The sequence below is a fragment of the Phaethon aethereus genome (assembly GCF_964289735.1).
Source record: "Phaethon aethereus genome assembly, chromosome: 2".
NCBI classification, from domain to species: Eukaryota; Metazoa; Chordata; class Aves; order Phaethontiformes; family Phaethontidae; genus Phaethon; species Phaethon aethereus.
Genome location: NC_138582.1, coordinates 45,884,546 through 45,905,349, shown reverse-complemented (window position 1 = coordinate 45,905,349; position 20,804 = coordinate 45,884,546). Strand labels below are relative to the sequence as shown.

The 20,804-nt window shown below is 38.8% G+C and overlaps 1 protein-coding gene across 1 annotated transcript in view; it reads right to left on the bottom strand.

Annotated features, from left to right (window-relative positions):
- Positions 1–3,839: 3,839 nt before the first annotated feature.
- Positions 3,840–20,804, bottom strand: part of ST18 (ST18 C2H2C-type zinc finger transcription factor) — a gene marked incomplete at its 5' end in the record, with an annotated part of 67,532 nt that continues 50,567 nt past the window's right edge. The window contains 9 exons of the mRNA XM_081996630.1: positions 3,840–4,738; positions 5,547–5,690; positions 7,926–8,029; positions 9,501–9,589; positions 11,650–11,871; positions 12,911–12,991; positions 13,087–13,149; positions 18,111–18,179; positions 18,964–19,026. Of these exons, the coding sequence (XP_081852756.1) occupies positions 4,598–4,738; positions 5,547–5,690; positions 7,926–8,029; positions 9,501–9,589; positions 11,650–11,871; positions 12,911–12,991; positions 13,087–13,149; positions 18,111–18,179; positions 18,964–19,026 (976 nt within the window). The 3' untranslated portion in view covers positions 3,840–4,597. The remainder of the gene's footprint in view (positions 4,739–5,546; positions 5,691–7,925; positions 8,030–9,500; positions 9,590–11,649; positions 11,872–12,910; positions 12,992–13,086; positions 13,150–18,110; positions 18,180–18,963; positions 19,027–20,804) is intronic.

The window sequence follows — 20,804 nt, the reverse complement described above, 5'->3', positions numbered from 1 at the left end:
AGGCGTGAGATAACATCAGTGATGGGTACAAACATCCACCTGGTATTTTGTGGTACACTGTACATGCAAATAGTTGTTAACAACATATACATAACAATTTTATGAAATAATAATATGAAAACTTAGAAGCTAGTCATTTGGATTGGCCAGAGAAGGGAATTTTGAAAAGGCCCTGCTTGGCAAGAATAGCTGTGCATTTAGCTTCTAAAATGAGGCCCCTTCAAGGGATGTGAAGCTGGGCACCAAAATCTGGTGCTGGGCACAAGAGCTGGTTTGGAAAAACCTTGTGCAGTAACAGTTTTAGGAGCAGATAGCAGCAACCTAAATAGTAATTGTTATCACATAACTATAAAGTCCTGAGATTGACTTGGGCAATGTCCCTGAGAGCGTTGGTGAAGAATGAAATGCAGTTGAAGCAATTTGTACCATGAAGTCAGACAGGAAATCAGACTAATCCTTGATGAAATTATGTGTAAGCTTGGCTGTCTAAGATTTACTAGAGCAAAAGAGACGGAAGAAAACCAAGCCAGAATGAGATAGTGAAAGGTACTGAAACTAGGTCACTGTCCTACATTACACAAAAGCTAAATGGAGCTCTATCATCCCACAGTATCCTGAGCGAGATGAACAAAGGACTTTGCCTGGCACAAATCTCCTAGCAGTGTCCAAGCTTGCATAAATCATGAAGAAACTTTAAGCATAGCACAAATGCCAAGACGGGCAGAATGTATAGCACTAAGGGAACACGGGAGGAAATGAATGGGATGGCTTCTGTCATAACCTGCGTCATTGCATGATAACAAATTCCCATCAAGAAATCCGCTAGGAAACGTGTTTCTTTGCTCACAGTCCCTGTCTCAGATTGATGGAATGATTTGAGAACACAGTATTGTTTTCTTAGGTGTATGTAGAGCCCAACATCCTCATACCACTGCCCTCCCCCAGTCTTATAAACAGCAGATAATCAGAATTAGTATAGATCACTTAAAAATTAGCTTTGCGGAGGTGTCTATCTGACAATAAGGCCTTCTAAATTTGTAATTTGAATTTAGGTAGTCAGACAAAATGAAAATGTTGTCCTCACTCTTTATCGGTTTAGCAGTAAGGCACATTGCTAAGGAGACCTGTTTCTGCTTCATCTGTGATGTGTGAGAAGAGACTATCCCATTAGTGTCTGCTGACCTGAAGGTCTACAGGTAAAGTTAAACAGTAATTTTAAAGGACCCTGAAAAAATATTATTTTATATTCATTAAATACTAGGAAATATTACTTAAGTAATTACTAATTACTTAAGACCCATTCATACTGTCCTCTTGGATAAGTGTCCTAGAGCGCAGAAGACTCTGAACGCCAGTGGAGCAGAGCTTCCCCCAGGACAGCTCGGTCTCCATCCCAGTCCTTGCTGACACTACAGCTCCAAATGCGTCAAGATTTATGAGTATCCAGGATTCATGTCATTTTCCGAATTTTGAACCTCTGCTCTATTTAAATGCAGGACATGTCAGTTTTTCTAGTGTGAGAGTCCATGTTGATTTCTCTAACGATGTCTATTGAAATAAATAATTGCCAGCTACCTTAGTGGCTTTAAATTTACCTTATTTTCTAAATGAAAATTGTTTTTGATCTATCCTTGAGAAGTTGTAGTCTGAGACAAGAAACTGTTCTTTTTCCGCTACGACAAGCAGTGAAAAAGGAAAGTCCATTAGATACTGGAAATCTTGTCTTTCTAAAACCAGCAGATTTTTATTTATGCAACATCTAAACGCTGCAAATCTCAGCAGAAAATTGCACTGGAACAGTGGGCGGTTCTGAATTGCTGGAAACTTTACAATGGCTTTTATGTTTAAACATCATTTAGCAGCTGTTAAAGGTCAGCACAAATCCTGTACTTTATCAGTATAAATGAAGTCTACAACTGTCAAGAAGAGAATGCATTAAATCATGCAGTGATTATTATCTTGATTTTTTTTCCCTTCAGAAATGAAAAGGACCTCTTAAGCAGTTCCACTTTTCGCCTCCTTTTTTCAAATTGACAAAGTAAAACACCAATTAAATTATTTATACCAGAAATTTACTTAAAGGGATGACACATTTTGTACACAAAGGAAGTAAAACATCTGACACATTGTATAGTGCCAGGTGCAGTTAAGAAAGTGTAATACAAGTCGGCATCTAGAGGCTAAAAAACCCAACGAACTTGCTGCAATGTTTCATTATCAATTTTATTTCCTACCATACACCAAATGTACAGCACAGAACACAATTTTGTTGTTTTGATGTAAGAAATATTAATTGTATGAAGAAACAGTATACAAACTACTCCAAATTAAAAAATGCATACATCATTGCTCTTTACAAAAGGTCTAATTTACAGTATAGCTCATCAATGCATTTAAACACAAAAGAAGAAAAACAAAAAGAAAAAAAATCAGTGCACATTACAAAACACATCAAGTACAAGGGAGGCAAATAAATACAAACATACTTCACAGAACATCCTGAGCAAACAACCAAACACAGATAAATTAACCTGAAGCCATAGGAAATCATAATAATAAATACATAGGTCAGTAAGAGATTTTTTTTTACTTAAATAAAATATATAACAAATTTGTTAAAATATTTAGTAAATTAAATTTTAGTCTTTGTAATGAGTGAACTCATTTTGTATGCATTTAACAAGTATAACAAATGTTTGCTTTTTGTTTTAGCAAGAACAATAACTTTAATAGCAAATTTTTGTTTGGTGTCCTCCTATTTATATTAGACAGCACGTATGGTAGCTTTTGAAAAATTGATTTAAAAATAAACACAGCTCCTAAGAACATACATTTTCCCCTGTCTAAACTAAGATTGGAGAGTTGAATCAACTCTCAAACAAAAAGCAAGCCCCACCTAATGCAGAACAGTGACCACAGTGCATGAGAGTTGAATCACTTTTGAATAGTACTTTTGTGCAGGAACAGTAATAATATAATTGTATATGTCAAGCCTGTGAATGCCATCATAGTCAATCTAAATATAAATGAGGCTAATAAAAATAAACACTTTCATTATAGCACGGAAAAATTAAACACACGCTAGATCCATGTATACATTTACACTGAGGCACATATGCACATGAGGTGTGTGTGCATACAAAAAAGGCAGTTTAGCTGGTTGTTTATACCTTTTTCTTAAAAAAAATAAATATAAAAAAAACTTTTGAAACAATGCTTAATTACTTACAATCCCTGAAATAGACATTGCCTCCGTTATAGCAACCGCTACTTTCTGACGGATTCAGAAGTTCCACACCCAGGCTAACCAGATACCGAGGCGCACGCCAGCACCTCCGCACAAGTGCTCGTCTGTCCACACCTCTGTCTGTCTGTACGCTCTGTAGCACTTGGTACCCTACCAAAAGGCTGGTAACAAATTCAGTATCATCAGCCTCGTCTTAGTGAAGAAGGATGGGAGAAACCAGTCACGGTGCTGCTACCGTTCGTTCAAAGAGAGAAGCAACCACCGTTGTGCTGGAGTGGTATTATTCCTCTCCAGACCGCTGCCTTCTCAGCTGCCGTTAAGTTCAAACCAGTATTAAATGCCATTTCAGGGGAGATGTGTTTGATTCATTATGTACAAAGCCTTCAGCTTGGGATGTGTTTGCATTTTTCAAATCCAAATCCATAGCAATACTGGTCACTTGGTTAAAACCTCATCGTCTCGTACTAAAAAAGTACCAGTCCTATCAAATTACCCTCCTTGTTTAGAGATAATTGTCATTTCCCTCCATGAGCTAACTCTGAAAAAAACTGCAGTGGTAAAATAAATCTAAAGTTCTCTTGAAACATTTTAAATAATCATTCGCATAGGCTAAATCACACAGCCAAGTCGAGTGCTTTGCTGATTGCTATATTTCATTATTGCTAACGTATTCTTTAACACACTGTTTTCCAGCATACTGTGCTTTTAAGAGCCGAGGTTACCCACTAGTGGGCACCATTTATCTTCTCATTCCATGCATCTTCACATCTCATGTTACCGCAAACCCATTTCTGATACAAAGCCATTATAAAAAAGCAGGATGTGAGGAAAATAAAACTAGAACCACGGTTCAGTCATTTGTTACTTTCATAGGTTTTTTTTCTTCCTGTACAAACCCAGCAAGTTATTTAATTTACAGTATAACTTTTCAGTCTATTTAAAATTCCATTGGAAAATAAATTAATAAACACATTTGTAAAAATATGGCAGGCCGCAAAAATGCTGTTAAAAGATAAAAAAACCAACTCTTTGATTAGAAATAAATAAAAAATATAAAAAATAGTCACACACACTTTTTACATTCACTTTACAAAAACTGAGTGCAAAAGAAGAAAAAAAAAGGAATTGTACTGAAATAAATATACTAACAGAGTGCATTGCTGTTAATACAAATAGTCTGTTGTGTTTTTTTTCTTTTTTTTTATGTCAGCTGGGAAAAAATTAGTGCAATGTTGCAATTGTAAATGCAGCATGGCAACCTACACCCCTTAGCAGTACATGAACTCCTAACAGATCCATCTGGAGTTTACTGCTGTTAAGTAATTTCTGTCGCCCAGCAGCTTTCACATCCTACACATGGATGCCCTTCACTGCCTGTTTGATACTTTCCAGCAGAGCTTTGCATTCAGGGGAATAGTCCCGTTCCAGATTGCTGTACATGTCTGTGAGTGTATTTACATATGCTTCGAAATTCTGCTCACTGATTGGCCCCTAAATGAAGACAAAACAGATTATAATTGTAGGAGAGAAGATTAAGGCCAAAAAAAAGCCCCAAACACCCAACCTCAAAGCATGGTGAGGCAGTGATATGGCAACTGGGGAGAAGTCGTAAACGGGGCAGCCATCCAAATTGATGGTGTGGTTGAAGAAATGGAGTTGCATGCGCTGGGGGAACCACACACTCTCCAAGCAAAAGGGCTTGGAGATATCGTAGTCAGTGTAACTTGCTTTTTTATTTGGGCCTGTTTGGCTCTGGGGTTGTGGCTGACATTCCTGTAACTGTCCTCTCCTAACCTCCCAGAGGCACTCTTGAGGTTGGGAAAGGGGTCTGTAACTCCAGGGACCCAAGCGCCTTTGTGAATTTGGCCTGCGCTTGCAAGTAAGACCTCGGGGATGTGGAGTTTTTAAGAAGGTAGGGTTTTGTTGGCTCCAGAAAAATCACCTGTATGAAACAGGTTAAAATTTTGACCTAGGAGCAAAGAGTAAATAAGCATTCTCAGTGTGAGAGCTTCACTCTTTGTGCAGGGTGGACATTCAGGTGGAGAAGGAGGGGGGGAAAGCCTGTCCTGCACAGTGCAGCACAGGGCAGAGACACCAGGGCTGGCTCAGTTCTGGAAGCAACTGCACCTGCTGTCGTGCAGATTTCATGATCCAGCGTCTCTGCAGAGTGAATTAGGCTAAAAGAGCTCTCTGCTAATGCAGCTCCAGTGCTCCCGCTGGTCCCCGAGCTTGCTCATCTGCTTCAAGTCCTGGCAAAACAGCCTCAAAGAAGGTGCGAAGCTGCTGGTCATGGTCTTACCATCTGTGGAAGCTGAATGTCAGCAAGGCTGGAGATGAGGGCTTGGCTTAAACCGGCTAACTCCTTCAACAGGCTCTCGTTGTTCTGCTCGATGAGTTTGTTCTCTTCTTCTATTGTTTTCAAATTGCTCTCCATAGATGTGATCTAAAAGACACAGGCAGGCACAAACACACAAACAGACAGACCCTTGGCAGCGTTGAAACTGCGGTGTGAACCCGAAATGGCAGTCGCGTGATTGTGAGAGCGGCCACAATGGATCTGAAACTCGGGTATCCTTTCTCTTTTAGGATAGACACAGCTTCTCCACAGAATATTCACAGCAAGCAAGAGGCCATATTTGCTCTGAACCGATAGACTTTGCTGCTGGTTCTTCATGGGGAAAGCTCGTGGCAGCGAGGCACTGGAGGTGCCCCGCGTTGGAAGGAGGGAAATGAGCTCGGGGGGGAAGGTCAGTGTGGAGCTGGGATGGAGAGTGTGGCCGCAGGGCTGCTGGAGGGAAGGGGGAAGGAGGCCGATGTTTACATTGCTGTCCTGCTCTTGCAGCATCCCTGCTGATGGACCACGATAGCAGGGGCGCGGGTATTAGCTGTGGTGCCACTTTCCTGCCCCTCTCCGGGGCGGAGGGTAGAGATGTGGGCTGGCTGGGAGCAGCGCTGGAAACTATAACAGAAAAATCGAGTGGGAAGGAAACAGAGAGGTTGAGCGCAAGGATGATCTCTGGCCAACAGAATGGAAACACAGGGATTTTGGAAAGAGCAGGAAAAAGCACCTGAGGTAGCAAAGTGTTATCCTTTTAGCATGAGAGCATTGGGAATATGTCCAGCCCTGAAGGTTTCAACGTCAAAAGCAGTGCCGAAAAACCAAAGGCAGCAATGGCAGGGCCTGGTTCCCCACACAGAGATGGAGTCACATCTACAAGTGTTACGCACACCTTCTCCTCATTAGGATGCAGATCTCTGCACTACTTAAATGTCTCTTGCTGTGGCCACTTTACTTCCCCTCCTCGCACACCACCACACATCAGAACTGTCCCCAGGGCGAGGAAGCCCTTTTTGCCTGCGGCCGTCCACTACAACCTCTCCTCTGGAGTGTGCTCGCAGCAGCCTAAAGCCTGGCTGGGCTAGATTAAGAGGAGATATAGCAAGCCACGGAGGGAAGATGTTACTTCAGCTGTAGTTCAGTTCGGGCTTTGCTGGTCAGACTACCTTCACCAGAGAGCATGTCCAAGGAGAAGAAATCTGACTGCATAAATTGGGACATCTCTGTGCAAACAGTACGGTGATCACCAGAGAGAGACGAAATAAGTGTCCTGAGGCATCGAACACCACCACCTCCTGCCACTGCAGTGCAATTTGGAATGCATATCCCCACAACCTTTGCAGTATGAAGCCAGATCATTTAGATCCAGCACTTAGATCCAGCACAGGTGGCATAAGCTTCACCCTTATTTAGACCATACACATGGTGGCTGCTATAAAACCAGCATGAATCAGCACTAAACACATTCCAGTGTGGTACAAATACAGAGGGGTATGGTTACACTCAGTTTGATTTAAATCGGTTTAGACTTATACTCAGTTTCCAGATCTCATTTTTTTCTTGAACTCTTATTCCTAAAATATTGAGCAAGGCTCTGCTCTTGCTTTTACCTAGTTTTCTCAGGTGAACTCCCCGGTGCATATAGGAGTCTCTGTAGGGATGAATGTATTCTGCTCACGCCATAGAACCACTAGCAGCATCTTAAAACTAATTTAATCTTGCCAGTATAAAAAAGAATGAAAGAGAATTACTTTTTTTCCATAGCTAATCTGCTATACAAATTAGCAAAAGGCATCCATTCTTTACCAGGTATTGCATGGAGGCAAAATTCAAACTATTTGAATAACTGACAGTGGGTGAACTGAAATAGTGAGATTTTCTTAGGTACACATAAGAACAAAGTCAACTTGCATTAAGAGTTAGGTTGTGCTGTTAAAGAGGTAATAACCTCCCTAAAACAGGTTCTTACTGCAGTCATGGGATTCTGCATGGTTTGGTCAACAGAGGTTTGGTCAACAATGGAAAATTAATGTTTTGTTTGGTAAATATGGTTTTCCTGCATGCCAAGATTAGCTCCGAACTGCCCTGAATTTGTCATTCACCAGATCTTCATGACAATACCCAGGAATCTGCAGCTTATTTACAGACAACAAACAAACAAACAAACAAACAAAAACCCTTGACAAAAAAACATGTAGGATTTTGGTAGTTTTAAGTGCTACAGAATGATGGGAAAACATGTACGCAGGAATCTAACTGTGTTTAAAAATCGCATTTAATCTATTTATTGTGCTTAAACATAGCATAAGGAAAGCTAAAAATTTCACTTTGATGTCATACCTGGGTTTGAAGTTTCATCATGTCAGCTTCAATTTTAAGATTGGATTCATTCAGTTCTTTTATTTCCTCATCCAAGTGTCTGATTTCTTCCTCACTCTCAATACCTGCAAATAGTTGAAAATACCAATATCATATTTAAAGTGTCCACATGTAATTGGATTTACCAATAACAAGCTGTGTTACCTGTTACTGAACAAGAGGAAGATAACAAGCTTTTGATCAGATGATTGATCCTTAAATCGCCTCTTACTTTGCTTTTACTGTCAAAACTGTTTCCTAGCTGTAAATCATATGATCTGAATCATGGAAGGGACTTAGTCTTTGTGTTTCACAATTTTTTTTTTTTTCCAGTGCAACATGCAACTACAAGCTGGAGGGTACAGAAATTAAAAGTTGCCCATAAAGAGGAAAGCTTGTCATAAAACATGAGGGGGTATTTACAATGTTGGGGTTTTTTGTTTTAAAAGAAGTGTAACAGCAACCCTTCTTTTGCAGGGAACAGTTCCACTAGTATAATTGCTGACTTTAGTGTCAGTAGTGTACCTGATTCTTATCTGGCAAGAAGTTCTTGGGGGGCAAATCCCTGTGCAGAATAACATCAAGAAGCACATCCTTAGTTACATGTGATAAATAGTGAGATTTAAGTAACAGCAAAAGGGAAATTGTCAGGAAGCTAACAAGCATTACAGGGAAAAAAAAAAAAGGAAGGAAGACTTTTACATCCCCACAAGTTAGGTAGCAAAGAAAAAAATCCGCAGGTCTTTAATGAAAGCCTTGTCCTGAAAAATGCTGCGCAGCTACAGCTGCTGGCGATACATGTCCCTCTTTCTGCTCAGTATCACCCTGAGGCCAGCTCTGCCTAGAGATTTGTGCCACTGCCCTTACTGCTTTAAAACCCAGAGCCCTGAGCGGAGCCTCCTGTGGAGGCCAGCTCGGGAAACCTGTAAGCAGCCGTCCCTGCCCCAGTGATAACAGGAACACATGGAAACAAACTTGTTTGCCCAGAGTAACACAACCGTTTTGCTCAGCAGTTGGAGGCATAAAGATTAAGTTCCCTGAATCCTGGCTCGATGCCCAGCTTTCTAAAGCAGGCCGTGTAAGAAAGGAGACTCCTATGTATTTCCCCCTATATCTATTTGGTAAGTGTTCCTTTGGCTAACAAAATTGCCAATGTATTGCACAGAAATTAAACTGTGTAGTGTTCGAGCTAGGGACGGGAGTCAATTTCTGCACACAATATTTATCCCTTCTTACCTTGTTCATCAGATAAGTCGTCCTGATCTGTAACTAATAGTTTATTGGTCATAACAATAATAAAAGCATCTCCAAAAAAAAAAAAAAATGTTCTGAGTCAAGATGAGAGCATACCCTCGATGCTGAATTGTCATGATGTAAATGAGAAAAATTTTATAATCTCTCATGCAAAGATTTTTGTTATTCAAGATTTGTTATTGCTAGAAACAACTGAAAGGAGTGAGAATTAATGCCAGAATGGCATGAAGGGGCATAAGTATAAATGGGAGTCAAGGCCCTTCTAGCTAAATAAATGTCATCATCTTTTACAAATCTCCTTACCACCACTTGCTTTAAGCTTGATAGTCATTAATTCTTCCGAAATTTTGCCCTTTTTTATGGCTTGTGCATTCAGAGGACAACCAGACAGGCTGAAACGGATAGGAAAAAAAAAAACATTAGCACCCACTTGAAAATGGCAACAATCCTTTCAGGCAATATTATCATGCACTTGGACAGACCCCTGTACCTAAGGTCACATCAGTATCTCCATTATAGCATAGCTTCGGGGAATGACATAACTCATAAAGAGCCATTTAACTGTGTATTCCAGCTTGAAAATCGGCATAGAAATCTCAATCTATAAGTAAACAACTCTTAAGCATATTTCAGAATAATCAAAATAGCAGTGGCAGCTACTGTTAAGTTATGTGAAGATGCATTTACAGAATTCTTGAAGTTCCAACCCTTATAAATAAAAACTCTCTATAGTTTTTATTGAGGGCTTGTGCTCCAGAGGAGAGGGGCAGTCCTTTAAAATGGCAAGTTTACCATCCTAAAAAAAGTAAACAGTTAATGGGATGATTTCCACGGTGCACAACTATTGTATCATTTTGTTCATACATATTAATGATCAATACAATAATAACTCTGGATATACCCTATAGATTGTAATAGCTTTTTTGAATGGTTCTATTATATAGTCAGTTTGCTTTTTAACCACTCTTCACATTAAATTACATTTTGCTATTTCAAAGCTTACAATTTCATCAGCTGGTAATTATCTGAGGCAATTTTTATAGCCTACTAAAGGGCAAAGATGAATTGCACTGTCTTAATACTATCTTTATAAATAACTAAGAAAAAATACCTATATGCTGAAGAACTGGCAGAAGGATTTGTATTCAGATGTAGCCAAGAAAAGAGTGAAGAAAAATTTTGTTTCACAGGAAAGTGGTTGATTTTTGTGTGTGTGTAGAAATTAAAAAGAAAAATCCTAACAGACATGATGTTTCCACATGGGAAAAAAGCTTCTGTGGGTTAAAGTTACCCTCACGCTTGCTTAGCTAAAAGCTGTACAGGGAAACACGCTGGTTCTCCAATTCTAAAAAGTTGTTTAGTATTTCTGCCCAGAGCAGGTAACTAACTGGAAGAATGCCTCAAAGCCATGGGCTACTTTTTAAGTTTCAGGTGTGCTAGGAATATATTTACCATGTCATTTTAACTAACGTGATCTTGAATGTGATCCAGCCTTAAGTAGGACAGAAATCATCTTGCGTATGAGTGGCAATATACTGTTTATGTTATTTGCTTGAAGTTCTCATTTTGCTTAGCATGAGTTAATTAGGTGAAATTTACAGTAGTGCCCCAATGTAAAGACTTTAACGTGGGATGTAGTTCATAAAGTTAAGATAACATTGGGCTCTGACCGAATTTGTTCAAGTCACCTTGGACATTCTGTATTGGAGAAGTTGGTTCAGAGTGTTAGAAATAAAGCAAAGGCGGAGTATAATAGACTTAATTCCTATCACAAACAGAAAAACAAACTTTGCCAGGTGTTAACTCAGATTCTAAAGTGAGGTTCTTTGGGTAATATTGATTGAATGTGGTTAAATTATAGTAATGTTTTCGCAGTGATATATAAAATCATGGTATTTATTGTTACTGGTTATATGTCTAATTCCTGCTTTGTAAGGACAGCTTTCTTTGTAAGATTGTTGTAACTTCAAACTTGTGTGATCCATACGAGTTTTACACGTTTACTTTTTTGTGTGGTTCTAGTTATTTAAATACAAAGTTTATGAAAACAACTTTTCCACTACTAGAAAGATGCAATTAATACAGCCATTGCTCTCGCTAAGTCTTTTCTGGTGACATTTCAATGATATTTGCATTTTCCATAGAAGATATACAGATACAACTCCATATTTGCCTAGGAAAGAACTCTATTAAATTTGAAACCATACAGAAACTGTGGTAATCTGAAGAAAAGACCCTGGAAAATCACACTGCAATGGGAACATAGTAAAAGAGTAAAAAGTTGATCCCAACTCTCTGAAAGTTATTCTGATCTGTAGTACTTCGGCTGCAATGTAAACTATGTTGTTACTTAAAAGACTTCAGCACAATTTATTCAGACTGTAACCTCACACGTTGCCAATTCAACAGTGGAATATTAGGGAAAATAAAAAGAGAAAACACAAAGTTATACCTTCTGTGGGTGACAAAAACATTATTAACATGACCCAGCCCGTTGCAGCCTGGCAAAGGACAGTGTGGCAGCTCTTGTTTGTTCAGTTTCCAGGATAGTGAAGACCCATTGACAGGACTCTCCTTCTGTCTCTTGGCAGCCAAAGGACAACCAGAAGCAGTGCGATGAGAAGTGTATTTACCTGATATGTGACCTTGGCCATCACAACCTATCACTGGACATCTACAGAAACACAGCAAAAAAACCCTGTTTTCACTGGAGAGAAGCAGGCGAAGACAGTCTCAAGAATGTCTGAGAAAATAATTCCAGCTGCCTGTGCCACTTTGAATTAATGTATTAAGACCTGGTCCCTGGAGGCACACTGTACCTGAGCATCCATTCATGTCAAGCTGAGTTACGGGGGGTTCAGCTGATTTTAGGATTAAGCAATTTAAAATACAGTCATACAGCCTAAGAAACTAACCTGTTCATTTAGATAGTATTTTACAGGAAAAGAAAATTGAAATTCTATCACAGGCAATAAATCACACTTCTTTAAGTGTATGGAAAGTCGAGATTCTCCCCTCTCTATCTAGGTTTTTGGCATGAAGCAAAGAGTGGGTGCCTCTACCTGGAAAACTTGTATCATTTCATGTAAATACAGGTTTGGAATTTTTTGTGCTGCTCTGTCAGTGTTATGCAGTCTCTCACAGATCATAAGCAAGTATCAAGAACAACATTGTAGGCAACTAAATCTTCATCTCTATATTCTGGCAGTTGCCATTTACTGATTTTAATGGAATGTGCGTTCAAGTCAGGAACGTAGTGAATTTCTATTGAGTTTCCAGTTTTCACTTTAAGAGAAATTTTAATTTATTTATAGAGGAAAGACATGAAATTTACATATATTTAAGTTCTCTGGGACATATTTTGAAGATATCGCTCTGATTTAATTAGCTGACATGTTAAGATTTCACTACAGGCAGAAATAATTTGTTTTCCTTCATTTTTGCCAAATTTTCCAACCAAGTGGCACTTTCACAGCGCTGTTTAAAATAATTGGACCAATGCAAGCAGATATAGCGATCCTTCCTCACTGTTCAAGCTCCAAAGTCATGGACTCCACCAGCTTCACTAGAAGCAGAAACGTTTGTTTCGGCTCCAGCTCTAGGCCCTACTCTCCCATGGTTCAGATTATCTGGGGCATCTCCTGTCGAGTCCTGAGCTCTTACGGGCTTGTTTTCCCCTGCCACTGCTGGTAGAACTGTGCTTTTGTACTCACTTAAGTTCAGGGTCTTCTTTTTCTTCCTTGGTAGGAGTTACTTTGATACCTCCTTTCCTGGCACGAGGACAACCAGATAAACTGAAAGAAGCACACAGAATAAAAGCCACCTCTTTCTGCTGCAGCTTGCCAAGAACCCCAAGCGCTGCAGCCCCATGTGGTGGGACGGATTTTACCTTCTGTGGGATGCATAGTTCCCCGTCACGTGGCCAGAGCCATCACAGCCAGGTGTTGGGCACCTATAGAATAATACAGGAAGGTTACAAAATACACAGTAAATAACGTGTACGTTCTGCATTTTGCCTAGGGTGGAAGAAAGAACAGCAGAGCTTTTGTTGAATAATTAAAAGTAGTTCGTGCTATTTTTTTAAATAATCAGAGTCTTTTCTAATTTTTTTTTCTCTTATAGCAGAGTTTTAGTAACGAATGTGAAATGCATTGCATATAATGTGTAGACTTAATTCATTTATAACACTGCACCAAACATTTTTCCTTGTACAGGATCAACATTACAAAAAAAAAAAAAAAAGCAGCTTGATACAGATCTATTTGTAAATTTACTGTTGTGTGTTTGTGATTCTTCTGATGTTTTCAGGTACAGTTATGAATAAGCACTTTGCCAATATTTACAGAAGGGGAAACAGAAGCAGAGAAGCAGTTTTACTTTTGGGCATCAACAGACGATAACCAGAATTTGAATGTAATAATTTGTATATTCTAGCACTGTAAGCATCCAGCAGGGCCGTTTCTTCTAGCACTAGATTCAGTCGGGTATTCAGTTTGGCAGCCGGGTTATGCTTATGTCTCACAGTTAGGGGCTTTCTCTGGGTGTGTGCCTTTTCACATATGAATGTTAATACTAAAACATCCCTACAATGAAAGGGAGCAAACCTGCCTGTTACTGAGTTTCTGCCAGTGGTCTGGGAGGGTGGGCTTCTTGCTTGCTGAAGGTTGTACATGAAGAACGTGCTCAAAAGCCTACTGGATTCAGTAGGTCTTTCCACTGACTTCTGTGGGGTTTGGAGCAGGACCTTCTTGGTAGCACCTTCCAACTCATAAATTCAGATTTTTTTTTCATTTGAGGGTATTGTATTTCTTGTGTGGTTTTTTGGTTTGGTTTGTTTTTTTTTTAAGAGAAGAGAAATGCAGCTCAGTATACAGAGCAGCAAAATATTTACCTTTAGAAGATGTGTCATCTATTTCTATGTTTCTGTATTTTACAGCACAAAGTTCTTATGCTAAGCATCCCTAAGGGCCTTTTGAATGCTATGATTTTTAGAGAGTATCAGAATTACAGAAGGAGTTGTGGCAAATAATCTTGTAGTGAACCATTAAGTTCATAAGAACTTGCATTGTTCAATGCCCTCCTAAGGGTCTCAGTTATTGCATCTTTCCTGAGGTGAGGAGATGGGTAATTTAATCTAGTCGTTGGTAGGCTGTCATGGAAAACACCTACAAATATAACTGTAATGTACATCTGAATGTGCAGGTGTATCTCTTCAAAAAATATTTAAAACTGTTTTTCTGAGAACAATTAATTTGTCAAAAATGTGATTTCTTTTGGACGTGACCAAATTTATTCACTGATTCAAGTAGAATTCAGCAAATAAGAAGAAAGGGGAGACTATGTTTTTTTTAAAAACAATGTCAAAACATTTCATGATGACATTTTCTGAACAAAATATTTTGGCAGGATGACATGCCTCACACTGACAGCGAAGGTAGAGGTGTGGGTTGCAGAGTGCCAGATATGCTTGACTGCATAGAGCTAAATGTTGACCTGTCTGAGTGTGGGACAAAGACTGGGCACAATGTCATGTGGAGCAGGCAGCAAGGGCAGATGTCTGGAGAATGTGAAAGCTCACAAGTAAATCCAGAACACCTGCCAAATACTATGGGTATTAATTTTGGCTACTTGTTTTATCAGATGATCACAGATGGAAGAGCTGTCTGCATGGACTGGACGTGGATTTTAATTCAGTAAGAGCTCTTTGTGGGAGACATTCAGATCACCAGTCTGAGAGTTATGGACTTAAAAAAGACACTGAACTAAATTTGAATCTCTCCAGGCATTTACCACTTCTGGCAGATTAGTTAGATTTCACAACCAGATTAGAGTCCAAAGTATTCTTGAGGTCATTAGAGATTTGAAGGTGAGATATTATGAACACTGATAAAATTATAAGATTATATTTCAGATGGAATACTGACAAGTTAGTAAGAAGCTTCACTTGCAAGACTCCTCCCCTTGACCACTGAGTTCGGTTTTCCAAATGTTGGTTATATCTTTGCATGGATTGTGAAATTCCACAATACAAGATACACCAACAATGTATTGCCTTACAGTGGGTAACACCGTGCATCTTCATCAGCTTTTAACTGGCTGATGAGTTTGGACTGGTGCCCCATCTTAGGGAGTCATCCTCTGTTTTGGATTCCTGTGCAGAGCCAAGAAAATCAGATTTACATTGGAGGGCCAGAGGCCTCAGGAGCTCAAGCTAAAAGATACCAACTCTCAAGTGGGTGTAGGTTACAGATTCTTTTACAATTCATCAAGTTTGTTTTCCAAAAATAAATCTCTCAGTGATTTCAGATAGAAATTCTTGTAACTGTGCACTGAGTACCTGCTATTTTGTTCCCTTCTCCAAGAGGGTTGTTTTATCTTTAGGTAGATGAACTATAACTGCATGCAAAATTGATGCAGATCTAGGAGCGTTTCTGTTGGTTTTACTCCCTAGAAAGCTCACATGTGTGGTTGGATATGAACTGTAGCTAAGGCAAACCCACAGAGGTCAGCTGAAAAAATCATTGACTGAAATATGTCATGCTGCCTATGGAACAAGGATCAGTATCAACTTGTGTGGAACCTCTCTGGAAGGACTGCTAGAATCTCCCCTAACCATGGCAACAACTTGTGTAAGGATTGGATCGAGTAGGTATTCCTTAAAGTTTCTGAACTGTAAGTAAATATCTTTCTAAAGTACACTTTTAAAATTATTTAAGGCTTGATAAGCAGCTCTTTGGTGAAATAAAATAAACAGTCATAATTCTTTATAGCTTTAAGATCTATGGGTCATCATCAGCTTTAGTATATTTTAATTTGACCACCTTAGATTGCTCTGTGCAAGCATTTAAAAATAAATGCCCTCAGATAAAAAATTTCCTGAATCTGACTCAAAGGCTCACTTTATGAACAGATCTTCCTTATTTCCAAACTGTAGATCACATGGACGCCTTGTATCTTTGCTGGCTTAGAGTTTCATAATTAAAGCCAAAATCATATCTTGATTCTGGCAAATTAAACGTGAATAACATTTGGAAAAAATACACAGCTTTTTCATATTCATGCCTAACTACATGAGGGTACTTTTGTGGTCTGATTCTATGAGTATTTATGCCCTCTTCTCACATAGCAATAGTAAAATTAACTATTGATATCACTGTACTGTACCAGTGCAGGCATGATTGTATTTTTTGGCATATGATTTCATTTAGCCAACACTTATCAAAAGCAAAGGTTTGTTTAAGATTTCACCTGAATAATGTTTGAGGAAGCTAAAATAAGGTGGTACATTTGTGGAAAATAATTTTATTTAGCCCTTTTTCTTTTTGCAAATTGTCTGTGAACAGATTTTGATTTTTGCTCTTTTTCTAGTTAATTGAAATTAAATGCTAAGTGTGTTGTGCAACATATTTCTGTCTGTGAAATGTCCATGAACCTTGACTTTGTCTTTCACAACTCACTTATTATACATGGCGTACAGTGTGCAGTTTGTCATTTAAGTCATATGCTGTTGCTCCTCTTTCCTTATGGCATGACCAAAACTCTAGAAGCTTTAGTGGAAAAATAACCATATTGGTATGCAAATTTCCTTATTCACACATGAATATGGGGGGGGGGGCCTGCATGAGGAGCAACTATTCAAAATATTTGTGTGAGTGTCTATGTATGGCAGAAAGCCAACAAAAGCAGGGACAAATATATATGACTCAGCAAATGCTTTCAAATTTGTCAGCATTTTCACAAGTCAGTTCCTTGCTTCTTATGCTGCTCTTTTCAAAACAAACTAAACCTAGTTGAAGAGATGGAAAAACTGAAGCATTGTGCCAGTGTGTCAGTTTACCTACTGGCTTTGGGAACTGCTTTGAACAGTTACCCATAAAAATGGCCTTTCTTTTTAATTTTACTGCATCTCCAGCAGGTTCAACTCCATAGCTACCATCAGTTCATCATGTTGTTTATAATTCAACTTGTCAGACTGATGGATGAGACCGCTAACATTTGATCTGAGGAAGCTAACTTGTGACTAAACACTGAGTCAAGCCTAAACTCCTACTATTAATACCATTAAAACAGCATAATAGTGCCATGATCAGACTTTAGATTTTTCTATCTTGACTAGGCATGAATCTAAAGGACAGAAAGGACAGTCACGGGATTCTCCCCTTTTTACATGCATTCATGAGTTTTTCCAAGCTATCTATTATGGGATCCAATTTACAAGTTGCAGAGGGAAAGCTATGAAAGAACTCTAATTATCCTTTCCTCTTCTCCACATCCTTATTGACAAAGCCAATTCAATAACCAGATGACTAGTTGCCAGTGCCTCTCTTGACTACAGATTTTTGAAATATTCATATGTCCCTATATATCTGTCTATATAGCAGAGCCTGCACAGTCCTTTTGTAAGTGGCATTTCATGGTGAGAATTATGCCAGCACAAAATCATATGACTTAATGTCTGCTTCAGTGACATTAAACTCATAGTATGTGGTAGTGAATGATAAAAAGTGATTTTCAGGAGTTCTGGTATTGGTTTTACATTTATTCTAACTAGATTTATTTCTAACTAAGTAATTGTAATTTATTCTAACAGGATCAGACTGATTTACTTGCCAGATCTGTCTTACATGTTAGATATTTTCTATTTCTCTCTGATTCAGAAATACTGTGAGAGCAGCCTCTCTCCAATTGTTTTCCCCCAGGTTCTTGTTAATTCATGAAAATGAAGGGGTACAAAAATGAAGAAAGACAAATGGAGAAAAGTGAACTCTATTTCACTCAAGTTTTCAAACCAATTCACTTCAAGTTTCAGACAAAGGTTTGATGTAGCAATACAAATGAACAACTGCATTAACGTAGGGAAAATGCTGATCAAAGATAAATAAAAATATCATTTTTGCTATTATCAATACTTACTTAAGCTCCTGAGAATTAGCAGCCATAAGGGATTTTAATGTCTTATCAGCTAATGGGCATCCAGAAACACTGAAAAAAACCAATGTGAACTGTGTTACTAAAATAGATATTTTTTTCTTAAAACAGCAACTTCCAAATAATCTATGACTTAAAATGGGAAAAAAGAGATACTCAAATATTTGCCCTTGGCAAAGGAGGAACAGCCAATATCAGGCTGTAGTTCTTAAATTATTGGAAAGATAAGTGGTCGGGGCAGAGGTTTCTAAAGTCCCTGTAAAGCATTGCATGGGGAGGCAGTGATACACAGCATCCTCCCTTTATGTTGCCTACATGAAGGGCAGATAGAGCCTGGCCCACGTGGCTGGGAAAAGGCAGAAACTGTTTTCCTGCAAAAGGAAAGGCAGGAAATTATTGTTTCAAACCCCGGGTTGGCGGTAGGCTCTGCTGAGGCAAACAATTAGCATCATCAGATAGTATCAGCAGATCTTTGCATTTCAAGGCCATTCATAGAACTGTCTTCAGTAACCTCTTTTAAAATCTCATGCTCGAGCATCTGTACAGAAAGTGCTCGTTCTGTTAAGAAAATTAAAACTTTACTAAATGACTTATCTACTTATCTCAGCTAAGACCTGCAGCTACACTAATAAACATATAATGCTTAAGTCCATCAGTCTTTTGAGCTCAGAACTTCACAAAATACAACAAAACCAGGAAAAATGGTCACATTTCTGTATGGAATATTTTCTGCAAATTACTTTTGAATATATAGCCATGGTTAGTATAAAAATGTTCAAAGACGGCAATAGTTAAAAGTAGTTCTATTTCCTGCTTTAGGCTTCCTGTTGTTTCTTACCTGCGGTGTGAGGCATAGTTTCCTGTTACATGACCGCTACCATCACATCCTGGAGTTGGACAGCTATGCAGAGAAGATGCAATGAGAAATTAGAGTATGTATAATACACCCCATAGCTCGCCCTACTCTGCCGTGAATTACATAACGATACTCAGGGCAGTCACACTCATCGTTACGCGTCTCTGTCCGATGACACTACGGAAAACTTACACGATGCTTCTAGTTTTCAGTTATTACTTGAGGCATAGATGGGAAAAAGTTTTCCTATTTCCACCATGCAAATGAGCCAAAGTCTTTTCTTTTTATCTATGTAAGGTGAAACCACCATGATTTGCGTAGATTTTTTGGTTATAACTTGGGTTCTTAAAAGGGCAGTTTCATTCCTGGTACCAAATTTTGACAGCAATTCATAAATGTTAGGGCTGAAGTTTCTGATCTGACCTCCTGTATAACACAGGCCAGAGAACAGCAATATCCAAAATAATTCCTTTGATTTCTGACTAAAATGAGGCACCTTCTTTAGAAACACATTCAATCTTTATTTGCTGACATAAGTGAGAAGTTAGTGTTACGCTTGCTTGCAGAACAGAAAGCATGTCAAACTCACACAGCTGAAATTCAGAATGAGCACAAAAGTTTCCCAAGACATTTGTCAGCTGAACTGAGAAGTGATACAAAGGGGGTGTACATTTAGCAGAACAGATATGTTCATTTATGCCAAGAGGTGGAGGTATGTTTGACTGGAGGAGCTGTTACAGCTTCTGTTTTTCCTCAACCCTTCTTCGGTTAGCACTTAGCCATTTATCAAATTGGGATACAGTCCTCTGCAAGAAGGAAAAGATATCAAGAAATGCAACTTGTGCCTGAAGGGGGAGGGGTAGGTGAATTAAGTTACCTTTCTATAGTATTTTAAAAGGCCAACCCTGCAGAGTCACCTTGTAAAGGGTTGTGTCTTCTTTCACTGGGCACAGCGATAAGAAGGGCAAGCAGAAGCTGTACAAAAACTTCTGGTTGGTGCACCGTAGTAATGAGTAAGGGGTACCTGATGTCCTCACAGATTTTCTCTGAGCTGTCAGAGTGATAGGAACTTTTTCAAATATGTAAAGAAGCCTTAGTAAGACATCAGCCTCATTTTCACAGCCCAGTTCAACCTGAGAAAGGCAGTTATGGGCAAGAGAATTAACAGGAAAAAATAGAAAACACATGCTAGGAGGTTGTATTTATAAATTAGTTCACTGCAGCTGAGCTAACCATGTCAGAAAATTTTCCTCTGCAAGTGCTTATGTCATTTTAAAAACTTCCTCATGATGGAGCCACCTGTATTGAATTGTTCTGTACAAGTTCTGAGCTCAATGGGATCACAGAAATGCAGTCAGAACCCTGTATGACCTATAGATTCTTCTGATAAATTAAAACTATTTCTTATTTAAATTTCTGGACAGCCACATTTTAGATTTGGGGTTCTTCTCACTGTTTGAAAATAATACAGTAAAACCACTGTAAGCTGATCATTACAAATACTCTGGGTATTACTATTTAGGAGAATAGAAAAGTATTTTACAGACATCTCAAAACAGGTCAATATCACAAAGGAAGAAATATTACAAAAGAAAAGCCATTAGTCTCCAGCAAATAAACTCCCAGTGATTTTTGTATGCATTTATTTTAGAAGAGGCAAAACAAACCTGACCTGTAGCAATTTAGGTCATGAACTACAGCTGCAGATACAATGTGGTGAGTAGAAAACATGCAGACTGCACAGCATGAGGGGAAAGAATCACTCTTCATAGCAGCTTGCCCCAGGGAAATGTAATTTCCAGAGGCAGATCTAACTGATTCAG